This window comes from Lycorma delicatula, chromosome 8 (genome assembly GCF_047948215.1).
Source record: "Lycorma delicatula isolate Av1 chromosome 8, ASM4794821v1, whole genome shotgun sequence".
Lineage (NCBI taxonomy): Eukaryota > Metazoa > Arthropoda > Insecta > Hemiptera > Fulgoridae > Lycorma > Lycorma delicatula.
In genome coordinates this window covers 124,430,274-124,444,302 of record NC_134462.1, presented here as the reverse complement: position 1 = coordinate 124,444,302, position 14,029 = coordinate 124,430,274, and the positions used below count along the sequence as shown (strand labels likewise).

General features: G+C 31.2%; 1 protein-coding gene across 4 annotated transcripts in view; it reads right to left on the bottom strand.

The window, feature by feature from the left end:
• RalGPS (Ral GEF with PH domain and SH3 binding motif) overlaps positions 1 to 8,978 on the bottom strand; it is a 63,962-nt gene extending 54,984 nt beyond the window's left edge. The window contains exons 1-2 of one of the 4 annotated variants that reach the window (XM_075374007.1): positions 8,569 to 8,978; positions 8,415 to 8,474 (exon numbers count right to left, since the gene is read on the bottom strand). Coding sequence is in view for 2 of the 4 variants with exons in the window: in XM_075374005.1 (XP_075230120.1) it covers positions 3,059 to 3,117 (59 nt within the window). In the remaining 2 variants the exon portion in view is untranslated. Of the gene's footprint in view, positions 1 to 3,058; positions 3,300 to 8,414; positions 8,475 to 8,568 lie in introns of those variants that run through there. The other 3 variants (XM_075374006.1, XM_075374005.1, XM_075374008.1) reach the window with 3 other exon arrangements.
• Positions 8,979 to 14,029: the final 5,051 nt, after the last annotated feature.

Genomic DNA, 14,029 nt, shown 5'->3' with positions numbered 1-14,029 from the left:
ATTGCTTTTTGTTTCATTCTTCCAGGACCAACAACAGTTTTCTAGTTACAATTTTTTTCACAAACCCTTACATTCACAAAAATAGGTGTGCACACCGTAACAAAAATGGCAGCCACAAGTAAACTACTTAAATAAAAAATAAATAGTTTTAAGGTCCTGAGACAAGTAGGAAACAAGTAGGGAAGTTTCAGTTTTTTTTGAATTGGTTTAGCAACCACCCTTTGGTCACTTCAAATGGATTCCACAATGTTCAAAGCACAGCTGTATGTGCCTCTATATCTGTCCGCTACAGCAAATTAGAGGTGATTCATTCAAACACTGACCGAACAGCATCTTTGAGCTGCTTGTTATTGATGTATCTGCGTTTTCGGTTCTCTTTGTTACAAAACCCAAGAGCGCATTGTGGGTCAGGTGTGGTGAGGTGAGGGATTCCTCCTGGCCAAGGCAGTGGAGCAGATCACTTCCAATCCAGCGATTCATAAAAATTTCATTGGGCATCTGCGAACATTCAAAGGAAAATGTGCTCGAGCACCATCTTGCTGAAACAAAATGATGTCGGCAATTCCTTTAGCCATTAATTCTGGAAGCAACCACTTCTCAATCATTTGCAGATAACTGTGTTGATTAATTGCACCATCAAAAAGAAAAAAGTAAGGACCAAGGAGATGTTCAGTTGTCATCCCAGCCCAAACCATAACATGAAGCGGATGTTGTTCAATTTCCTAAAAAAAAACAAATGAGGATTGTCTTTCACCCAGAAAAACCATTTTGGTTTCAAGAGTTTCGATAAATTGCACTCATCTGAAAACATAACGTTCTTTTTATCATTTGCTCTCAAAAAGCATTCAAGCAATAACTGACATCCATAAACATGTCGATCATGGTTATTGTTACTCAACTCATTAACTGCTGCTGGATAAAAACATTTAACTTGCAACTCCTTCCCCACATGGATTCGCATTGTCAATCTCTACGAAACGTTTTTGCACTGATTTCATCAGTGATCATTAAACCGATGCCTTCACAGCAGCAAACATCTCAGCTCGAGCGCTTGTCCTCCCACTTAGTGGCACAACAAGAACAATCCCACAGCAAAAGACTTCTAACATGTCATTAACATTTGCAGTGTCTGTGACAATTTTCCAAAATGGAAAAAGTCATTCATAATGTTCTCCAATGTTTTAAATGTGTGGACATTTGTGGACCCACACACAAGCTAACAAATGCTCATCGAAAGTGAACGCACTCGTATCCACCATCATTCCACATTCGACTGCGACTAAGGTCATCCCACCTCAAATAAACACACCAGATGATCCCTACCACAGTTTATCCTTCCCACCTTTTCCAGCAGCAGTAGAGCCCGATTAAGCTGCATTTATTACAGTGTAAAGGGACATACCAACCTACCACCCACTCTGTAGGATGTTATAAACTAGAAAAATAACTCGTTACAAAAAAAAATCCTATATTGCTATTACATTTTAGTAAATTATGTTAATACACAAACAAAATGTGTAAACATTCATTAAAATTAAGAGTTTATAAAATAATTAGTATTAGTTTATTAAGTAAAAAAGACCAAACTTATATTATGAAAAAAGAAAACTCAGCACGATTACTAATGGTGAGATTCTCTATGCCAAAGGTATCAATATACTAAATACTTCATGTACACTAAAAAATATTTTCTAAGCTTTTTCCAAATTAGCATCATCATAAACAGATTAAAATAATGAGATTAACAGATTTAACAGATTAAAATTGATGCATCCTTTTTGAAATTACAGTGGTACACTACCCATACAAAATTACCAAACATAAAAAAAACTGTAAAAAAAAAAACTCTGGCCTACTGTTTGGACTTTAAATATTCCTGAGGAGCAAGGTAGAATTCCAATGCCTAGCTATTTACATTTACAACCACTTTCCCCATCACACCAAACTTTATCTTTTATGAAAAAAATTAATAATTCAAACATTTTTAACATAAGAGCCTCCAAGAGAGAAATAACTAAAAAATTTAAATATATATGGGTATGATCTCAGCTCTTTTCAAATATGTTCCAAAATCAATTATTTGTTGATTTTCTTGAGCAACATACAAAAAATGCTACTTATTCAGAGACTATTTTAAATTATACTCAATTTTAGTTTTATAATTACTGTAATTTAACTAAGTAAGACTAATATAAATAACTGGAGTATTAGTTTAAATCCACAATTCAAGCAACCATCCAGTAAATTTCTACAAAGTCTTTACGGATAGCTAATTTATAGTAGTCATCAAGTATTGACAAGCAAATACACACATGCGCACAAATCAATCATCAAAATATCAAAATCATTACAAAGATTTGGAGTACAAAAAAGCATGCAAATTAATAAATAGAGAAAAACGTAGAGTATGAAAGATCACAGAACAAAGGATTTTGGTGGATCACAATGCTCTTCAAACATTATAAACTTTTCATAATTAAAACATTTTAAAGATTATCAAAAAAATTACAATAATATATTCAAATTGCATACTGTAGCCATTAGTTTTCATTACAAATGTTGGACAATTTTAACTGCACAACTCAGCAACCTTACACCTCAAATTAAAAAAGAAAAATATTTACCACTTAATGTAATTTAAAAATCTCTGTCGTACTATTCTTATTAGTAATACAGATCATATGAATTTAATCTGGAATTTGAGTTTCACAAAATAAAAAGCTCAGGAGAGAAATTTATTTGGTGATTTTTTGATTCTAGCAACCATAAATCATATATAACTATACCGTGTGATAATAAAACTAACTTTGACTTTTAATTCTGTACCAGACATTTTCAAGAACTTTTTAAAAATATTACACAGCATACATTTCTTCAGGATATCTTCTTCTATATTGAGAGCGACAATTACAAACCAAATTATTAAATTGCAAGGTTGAGCAGTCAGGCAAAAGTTATCGAACACATTCAGACAGTCACATGAAAGTTGCCATAAGGATAAAAGAACAAAAAACTTATAAAACAAATAATAATGTAAATAATTTATAATTTACCATACCAGAAAACACGTGAATATATCCGATGAGTTATACTTCTAAAAATCTTTTTATATCCCATGAAATAACAAAAAAAATTGTTAAAACCTTATATCATCTATTATACCATTCATAAATTCAATAAAAAAGATTAAATTAATTGTAATCTAGTATTGAGTCCAATAAAACCGAATTTTCTTTATAATAAATCAAAGAATAGAAATTTACATAAAACTGTCAAATAATATGCGACTCTTACATTAACTTAGATGTAAATTTAAAATAATATACTACATTTTCCCTTATCAATAGAAAGTCGTCATTCACTTAAACACGCATTTATATTTATGTATTTATCTAAGTGCCCACAACCGTTAATCAATCTGACTCACTGTTTCCCACACTCATGTTTTATCACTGTTAGTAAAACAGGAAATAATCATATGTATGTATATATATATATATGTATGTGTGTGTGTGTGTGTGTGTGTGTGTGTGTGTGTGTGTGTGTGTGCATGAATAAATGTTTGTTTACAAATTAACATATTCATTTTGCGTTCATTCTTATATTTCAAAGAGAATAAAAACACTGTTAAATTCTACTTTTAATTTAATTTTATGCTAACTATATATACAAACTGCCAAAAAAAAAATACAAATATTAACAAATTAAAACCATTTTATCTAAATAAAGTATTACCCAGATTATCTGCCAAAATGAAATAACACTAAACTGATTTACCCTACACAAAAATTTAATCATAAAAGTAAGCTTACACTCATTATAAATAAATTAATAGTAGTTTAAAGCAAATTAGCATCCATTAATGTCTGTTACTAAATGGCAAAACCAAGAATTGTATGTGACAAGTCATTCCCAAACATACCATAGCCATTCTCAAGAATAACAAGCATCCTGTTCACGACTTACAAAGGAAAAGTGAGGGATAAAATGGATCCCAATTGCTTTATTACAGAGCTACATATAGTATTATATTATCACTATATTAAGCCAAGTGAAATGGAGATAATATTCAGCCACAAATTAATATATTACTTTTCTCAGCAAACAAGTGGCTGTATGATAATGAATTTCATTAATTCTGAAAAAACCACCTCTGACTAGTGCCAATTGAACCTCAGCTGATTTAAATGCCACTTTGTTATAAGAAAGATTGAGATAGGTGGTGTAAAACAAAAAAGCCTCCCTTTCTACAAATATACATAAACACCTCCACAATAACACAGACTCCTCAGTTTACCAATCACCTCACACAAACAACCATAAATACAGTTATATTAACAAAATTTAGAAATTTCACAAATATTAAAACCCAAAATCACATCTAAAAGTACAAACTTGAACAGTATATAAAATCTACCACAGCACAATTAATTGTGCTTGTAGCAGACTAACACAACTCTAATGAAAAAATACTTGCCCATACTTGAATATTTATATTTTCAACTTTAAATCTACAGGCTGTAAATACAACTGAAATCAAAACAACTGATATACAACAAATCAGTATCAGTCACAGATGACTAATATCTATTAGTAGAAAAATACTTTAAGTAAAAACACTGCATATTTAACATCTTTTTTTTTAATCTCCAGGACCATCGTTAGATATTACTTCAGAGGATGAGATGAATGACAATTTTTGTAGCTTGTAAAAATGTCATGCCTGAACAGGATTTGAACATAGGACCTTTGGATGAAAGTAACAAAAATGCAATCATAACGTTCAGTGTATTGCTAGAGACAAGATGGTGTTTTCGCTACATGAATGTGTTTTCATTGTTGAGTTGTACTTCAGTACGAAATCAGTGGTTGCAGTTTAAGATTTGTTTCGCCATAAGTACTCAGATAAACCAGCTCCTAACAAAACATCAGTATTAAGGTTAGTTGCAAAATTTAGAGAGACTGGTTCTGTTAATAAAAAGGAACACAAAAGATCTGCGTCAGTGTTGAATACAGATACAGTCATTGAAATCAAAGACCAATTACTTGCCTCTCCAAATAAATAGATCAGACGTTTGTCTGCTGAAATTAATTTGTCTAAATCAACTGTTCATCGGGCGATCAAACAATTACAATTACGACCTTATAACATTCAAATGGTTCATCAACTTCTTGAGCCCGACAAAGAAAAAACGGCTACAATATTGTCAACGGTTCCATCGAATTCTGCATGAGGGAATTAATGTTATGGATTCATTATTTTTCACAGATGAAGGACGGTTTCATTTGGATGGCTATGTAAACAGCCAAAACAGTAGAATTTGGAGTGCTGAAAATCCCCACGTTTATCACGAAAAACAATTACACCCGCAGAAGTTAGGCGTGTGGTGCGCGATATCACGGAAGAAAATAATCGGTCCTATTTTTTTCGAGTACACCATTAATGCAGAACGATATCAGGATATTTTATTTTAGTTCATTGCACTCTTGGAGGAGGAAGATAGACACTGCTGGCTACAACATGATGGTGCGACATCGCACTACACAGGTTGAACTTCTGATTTCGTTGAGGAATTCTTTGGTAATCGTGTTATCGGTCGAGGCTTGTGGCCACCAAGATCTCCAGATTTGACTGCGGCAGATTTTTTTCTATGCGGTTTTTTAAAGAAAAAGCCTACAGCAACAAACCACGAACACTTGAACAATTGAAATTCAATATTGAACAAGCTGTATTAAATATCCAGCCACAAACTTTGAAAAAAGTTGCAAGAAATGCTGTAAAAAGAATTGAAGCTTGAAATGTAAGGTAATGGATGGTAATAATAAAAATTACATTTACATTTACACATGCCTTTTTATTATTTCAATACCTACCAATATAAGGTTGGGTTGCGTTTTATATGGGACACCCTATAGAATGTTAAGCAGATTAAAATATTATACAAAATAAAAAAAGATGGTTAAAAATAAAACAAGTATTTTTAAACAAATGGGAAATAAGATTAGGTCAGCAGGAAATAAAAGACCAAAGATAATGAAAAGGGAATATCTACTTTGTAATCAAGGAATGAAAGCTGCACTAAAGAAGCAGTTTAAAGAAAAAAAGAAAATGATGCTATTAAAGCTCAATAAAATGCCATAGAAAAGGCTGGTGAAATAATATTTATATAACAGTATTTGACAATAGATTAGCATTGCTGAAACTACTCAAAGTGTTTGATACACAATTTTATATATAATTATTTACAATGTAAGCAGCAATAGCTCTTGATTTGTTTGAGATGCAAAAAAAGTAATTGTTACAGATATAAAATAGTAATGCCCATCATTAATCTTGTCATTCTAACAAACAACAAATTTTACTCTACACAGAAAATTAAAAATACTCAACACTAAATGTAATTACAAAACAAGATAACTTAAATAATTTGAAACAAACAGAAATGCAGTTAACAATACCAGTTTTCATATTGCAAGAAATTATTATAAAAAAATTAATAATAAATAAGAAAAACATGGTCAGAAAAACCTTTTTAATACCACACAAAATGATTTTTAAGGCACAGACTTTAACAGTGAGCAAGTAATGTTGAAACATAGAATCAAAATTGTGCAATTTAATATGAAACCAGAGAAAAAACTCTAGTAATTAGTCTTCAACTGAATTTCTTAAATTTCATCATCTCTTCGATAAATTACATTTTACCACAACATAAAGCTGTGCAAATATACAGAAACATGTCTTACATCACAATTGTGTTTACACACTTGTGTTAGCATGTTATTTTTATTTAGATTAACTGAAGATCAATAAACTGTAAATGTTGCAAGATCATTAAACATAAACAAAATAATTATTTCATAATTTATTTTACCGTAACTGTACACAGTTAAAACAATATATATCAAATTTCATAATATAATTGCCATAGTATTTCTCAAAAAAGCAATAAATAATTAAATTCAAATACAATGAAAAAAATCTGGTACAAAAAGTTCTGTAATAAACATAATATCTTTTCACTTACCAAGGGATGATTTATTGTGCTAGTGTCATCAGATTCGTATAATCAAAGTTTAATTATTAAACGGCCTTTTCTCAGTTAGCTTTTTCATGTAGTAAATATTTTTTGGAAAACATATACAAATACTGTACGGAGAATTTAAGCTAAAATTAAGCATTTTTGAGTTATATTGAATAAAAACTACACAAATCAAACATTTTATAAGATTTTCTTAATTGTACATACATTTTATTACCTAAAATAACAAAGAAGCACATCCTTACAGGTTTTCTTTATACAAACCAACACCACAGTAAATCAACACATCTAGAGATATAAATAAAAATTAACTGATCAGAAATAACTAACAAGAATAGGCTAAGAGAGTTGGGAGCTATAATCCTGTAGTGAGACCTATTTTTTCCTTTGGTCCACACTATAAGTATGGACTTTGGAACCACATTATAATCTCATTACGATAGATTAATATTATGAACTATTCATAATAATACAAACAATAACTAATGACAGAAAAGCATACAAGTAAAAAGCACCGATCATATTTCTTGACAACTTCATAATGTTTGTCTACATCTGGTATAAACTTATCTGGACTTTTTATAGGTACATTTATGTTAATGACTTTAGTAATAATAATAAAAAGTAACACACACATTTCACATAGCAGAGAACAAATGGGTAGTTCATTTTACAGTCAGATAGCCTAAAAATATAATAGCCTAATAAGAAAAGGCATTGGTGAGCATAATTATGAACATAAACTAAATTTTTTTAAACTTGTAAGCCAAACTAATAAAATGATATATTAATTTGCCAAAACCACTATCAATAAAATTGAAACTGTGATGAGTAAAGTAGATTAATATTTTTTTTTAATAATTACAATTATTTTTGTTAATTTTAAAAATTATTACAATAATAAGATATATAATGCAATTAAAAATATATATATATCAATAACGTTTATAATCTGCCATTAAAATTTTTAGTGATCAGTAACAGACTTAAAAACCAGTTAGTTGAACTGCATCTGTTGAAGAGGTTATGTATTCTTACAGGTTTTTAAAATTAAATTCACAAGAATTACATGAATAAGGAAATTACAATAAGAAATTAATCGGCGCTACAGTATAAATCATAATCATTCATATATTTTTAAAAATAATTTACTTTTAAAAAATACATTCTGTCAGACCAAAACCGAAGCCAGAGTACTTTGTACTTACAACAGAAGCATTAGTATTTTAAAAAAATACCAGTATTTAAACGATACCATAAAAATACATAAAAAAACTACACAACCTGCCAAAAAAAAGGAAGAAAATATGAACTTCGTAAACAATTAAAATAGCTCAGGATAAGTATTTGTAAAGATAACACATTACTTACTGTACACACTAGTCAATGACTTAATTGAAGTGAATGTATAACTAATTATACGGCACGGCACTGTAATTAAATCAATAACACAAACATAATTAAAATTCAAAATTCAGTGAAAGTGATGAGATTAATTAGTGTAAAATGATATGAATGTACTAACCTATAAAATACAATAATTCCTTCAAGCTTTCAAGCTCCTACAGCAGTTGAAAAGCGGAGAAATCTACACAGTCCATATTATCCGTAAAATAAATGTAACTGTTTAATTGAATTACTTCTACCGCCTTCTACGTTGTTATACAACACATACTAATCACTAACCACCTTTAAACACATAGAACTTCGGCCATCCCAATCAAATACCATCATTCGCCCTTTCATAATGAAACTGCAGTAATCATGCAAAAGTTGAATTTCGTGTTAAGTCAGTTATGTCGTGTCTCGTATCACATGTCTATTACTAGTATAAAAATTGTAAAGATAATGAGATTTCAGTTATTTAATTTTAATTATCTTTAATATTGAAATAAACACTGTTCTGATAGGCACTACTTTACCGCCGATGTAATATAAAATACAAAAAATACAAATATGCTTAAAGAAAAATTGCAATGCTGTACCGAGTTAAATACTTAAATTGCGATAAATGCATATTTAAAATAAAACTGGTTATCTATAGGAATTTATTTCTAAACGTTGAATGATGCAATACAGAAACTTATTTAAAACAAACAATCCCACTACTGTTAATACTAAGATAGCTCGTTTGATAACTAGAATTCAAATAATTCTTGTTCAAATACCTAATGTACATTACGAAATGTCGCAGTTCGAAACAATTACTTTTCTAATCTAGAATTTATATAATTATTTAATTTTTGTCGTGAAATGTGTTTTAAATCACACCGAAACATACGTGTACCAGAACAGAAATTTGTACACAACGAAAAGGTCTATATCGTCCTGCCTTAATAACTCCTTAACTATTAGTCTCAGAGTCGTAAATGCGCAGTAATTTTATAACTTATATGGTCAGCTCGGCGATACGACTTACAGTTTGTGTCGGTGGGAAGCGGTACAGCGCAGATAGGACAAAACTGGCACTCTCGCTCATTTCCATTCAGTGTAACTCTCGACTTGGACGTGATAGCGCAGTGATTCATGTGTTTGTGTTCAGAGTTTGTCGAAATAGATCGATTTAAGCAATAATAAGTGTATTTTGGACAACATTTATGTGTAAAAAATTAAAGTACACTTATAAAAAAACACAAATATTCAATATGTCAACCTCAACCCGCGCAAAAGCCAGCCGGGAGCGTTGCAAACTGGAACGACACGAGCACCTCTACCGCTGCTGTACCCGAACTAATGGACATAACGAGTGAAGATAACACCCATACATCTGTTGAAGACGTCCCCGGGCTGATCGATATCAACATCAGTCGAATTGATCTGATGCAAGACCTTTGGCGTGCAGCGGACGAACGCTTCAAAACGATATTTGAAAAAATCCGTTTGGCCTATCTTGAAGCGTTTGTGATCGACTTTGGTTCGACAGAGATTTAAAGCAGGCGATTGCTCACAATATTCCTCTTCTTCAGACTAAATTCCCCGGCAAAAATGTAGCGGCATTTCGTTTATGTAGTACTTGTAGCAAGTAGATAGATGCCAATAAAGTCCCCACACTGTCGCGCTCAAACGGATTTCGATATCGGACGGCCTGCCACCGTTTGACCCGATCAGTGGTGCCAACGGTAAAAGATATACGCAATGAGTACGAGCGGATGGCCAAAAATCGGCTGCCCACGCTGACAATGCGAGCAAGAGACTTCTGCAAGCGAGACGTCGTAGCTGAAGACGGGGACGAGCTACCTCGACGACGGCTACTAGTTTTGATTATCTCTTTTTTCAGTGCGTAAAGTTTGGTGACTCACGTAGGAGATATTGAAAACGACATCATACTAAAACATTCCGACTACATGGCGATTAGCAAGACTTGGACGGATTACGTGAACACTGTGAAGCTCAACGGCTTCAAACTAAAAGCAAGTAATAACACCACTTGAATATCGTAGAGATCGTCCGTCTACCTCGTCCGAACCGCTTATGGCACGGATTTCTGCAGTCTACAGAAACCTACAAAGTTTCACAAGCTGCAAAGAAATAATCGTCGATGCTGTCAATCTGTGCCGCAACTCCGTCTTGAGAAAACATAACGTCGGCGACACATGCCTGCTGGACGTGAAAGCCGAAGATCATCTGCTGTTTATTCTCGGTGCCATATGTATACATCACAAAGCGTTGGTCGCAGATGTTAAGTTATGTCCTTATCATTTGCTCCTGCCATATTCAGTGAACTTGAAAAAATTATTACCAAGCATGTAAATATGTTGTCGAACAGCATAATAAATTTAAAAAACAAGTTTAAAACATAAGTATAGACCTAAGCACATGAAATGTGCTTTTTAAAGATCTCTTCAGAATTATAGTGCAGTTCCTTTTTTAGCAGTGCTATAAATAACACTTTCTTGAGATGAGATTCGTCTTATTTTAAGTAATTAAGCAACTTATTTGTTACAGCCAAATAATATTTAACTTGGACTGCATTTTTTCATTAAATATGTTATTTTTTGTCACATTTACTATGTTTGTAGATGTCAACATTAGAGAATGTTTATACAGAAGAGAACAGGTATAGAGATGTGTGGTTTGTTTATACCTTTAATTATGATAATGAATGTTTGTGCTCACATACTCATTTTGCATTTAACAACTCATATGGAAAATTAAGGAATATACATCATAACATTACACTTGCATTCTTTGATGTAACTTCGCACATTACATTATACACTTTTTATCTTTTGATAAAAATAATCTTTACACAAACACACTTTGAATTTACTTACCATATCACCATGAATAAGCTTTAAACTTATGTAGCGATTTTACAAATTATAAAAAAAAATTATTAATTCAATTTCTGATACAAAAATTTCAACTAGAATTTATAAGTGAACTATGCAAAAGTGTAAAAAGAAGAAAAATGGATTATTAAGGACATGCTGACATAATAATATAATTACATTAATAATTTAAGGAGAAATTAAATTATAAAAAGTTTAGGGAGGAAAATAATGTCATGGTTCAGGAATTCAAAGGAGTAATTCTGTTGCACAAATAGTCTTGAATAAAAAAAGAAAAAAGTTATCATTACCAGCACAACTGCCGAAATTTAAAAAAAAACATGGTATAAAGATAAACACTTTGTATTATATTTTGAAAATCACATGCAGAAGTCTACTTTTACTGCTAAAACCCAATAGGTTTAACTAATTGGTGGTCTCAAAATAAAAGCACTGATTTCAAGATCTAGAGAAAAATGTTAGTTTTTTTCTTTAAATATCTCTCCCTTTCTTTTCCTGTTTAGCCTCCAGGAATTACCATTCATGTATTACTTTAGAAGATGAATGAGAATGATATGTATGAGTGTAGTCTTGTACAATCTCAGTTCGACCATTCCTGAGATGTGTGGTTAATTGAAAACCCAACCAACAAAGAACACTGATATCCACAATCTAGTATAAAAATCTATATAAAAGTAATTGCCTTTACTAAGATGTGAACGCTGGAACTCTCGACTTCCAAATAAGCTGATTTTGGAAGCTGCGTTCACCACTAGACCAACCCAGTGTGTTTTCTTTAAATATCTGGAAAAAATTTATCTCCTTTATATCTACCTCTTTTGCATTTTTATATTTCTGCTGTTTGCTTTCTAATTTTCTTTCCATTGTTGCACAATCCATTCTAACTGCATCCGTATAAATGATGCCCCACAACATTCTCTACTACAGCGTCAGGCGATTTTGTGATTGGAGTGTGTTTTCCTCTTTCATCAGAGTTTATAACACTGCCTGGTTCTTCATTTTTAAGAACATTTACAACAACAGTATTTGATATGCACAAGGTATTAAGAAATATTTCTTTACACGTTTTTATGACATTACTGTTAACCCTGAAATTTTGAACCCGATCATCAACAGGAAACATCATGACAGTATTTTTGATTAATATTGCTGATTGCATAATTTTCCCATCACCTAATAACAGGATTTTTGAGTCTCATACAGTAACAGCATCCTCTTTCTGGCTATTTTATTAGATGAATAATTTGCTTGGAATGAACAAATTGATTTTGTTAGTTAAAAAAAAGAAACTGTATTGTTTTACTTGAAGTACCTTAGTAGAATACTGAATTTATCATCATTATTAAACATATATATATTCATTATTAAACATATTTATGTATATTCCTCTCTGAAGTGTAAAGTCATTTCTTAGGGCTCCCTCAAAAACTTGAGTATTCAAAATAAAAAATGGCTATAAATATGGATTGTGTATTAAGAAAATTAAAAATGTTAACTAATACTTGTGTTTATAATTATGAATTCAGTCACTAATTGAAAAAACAATCACTTATTAATAAAAAATAACAATTTCCAAACCAGACAAAAGAACATTTTACAGGTAAATTTTTACAATACCTCAGCTTATAAGAAAGAGTCTTATGTCTCTGTTGCCAATTTTAATGAATTGCTGAACTATTTAAACTATCTTCCCATTAATTTATTTATAAAACATAATGAAAGGTTTTTATTTTACAGAAAAAATATTACACGGTTAATGAATTTTTAAACAGTCTTAGAGTTTTAATTTTTTGTTTTAAAACAATTTTTAAATGTTCATTTCTTGCATTTGTTCAAGGTTAGAATTATTTTTTTCTAATCTTCTACTCAAGAAACCCACCGGGTCGGTCTAGTGGTAAACACGTCTTCCCAAATCAGCTGATTTGGAAGTCAAGAGTTCCAGCATTCAAGTCCTAGTAAAAGCAGTTATTTTTATATGGTATGGATTTGAATACTGGATTGTGGATACCGGTGTTCTTTGGCGGTTGGGTTTCAATTAATCACACAACTCAGGAGCGGTCAAACTGAGACTGTACAGGACTACACTGCAATTACACTCATACATATCATCCTCATTCATCCTCTGAAGTAATACCTGAATGGTAACTCCCAGAAGCTAAAGAGGAAACACAAGTCTTCTACTCAAGTAGTATTCATTAACACCTGAATTGTGAATTATTTTATAATCGTTTCTTATATTTAGTATTTTCACATATTTATCTTATCATTTCTCGGGTTTATACATTAAATAATTAATATGGAGTCTAATGACTTCTATTTTTTTATCTTACAATTAATTCTGGCTGGATTGTCTCATTCCATTCTGATCAAGGTTTTATCTTGATTCATCGGGTCTAATGCTTGGGAATTTTGTTTTTATCAGCAGAGTAATAAACCTAATCGTTCTTGACGTAATCAAAATAATCTATTACTGTACACCGATCAGAATAAGAGATTAATTTTTCTATTTGATTGATTAATAATGAAAATCTCATGCGTGTGTGTATGTTTTCAATTTCAGCAAGACTTATATTCATTTCAGTATATACTACTGTTTCGACAACATTGCAAATTATAAATTTATTACTGTTTTTAGCTACAGTAAAAAAACTTTATGACCATAATAAATTAACTAAAAATGAATGCACGATGAAA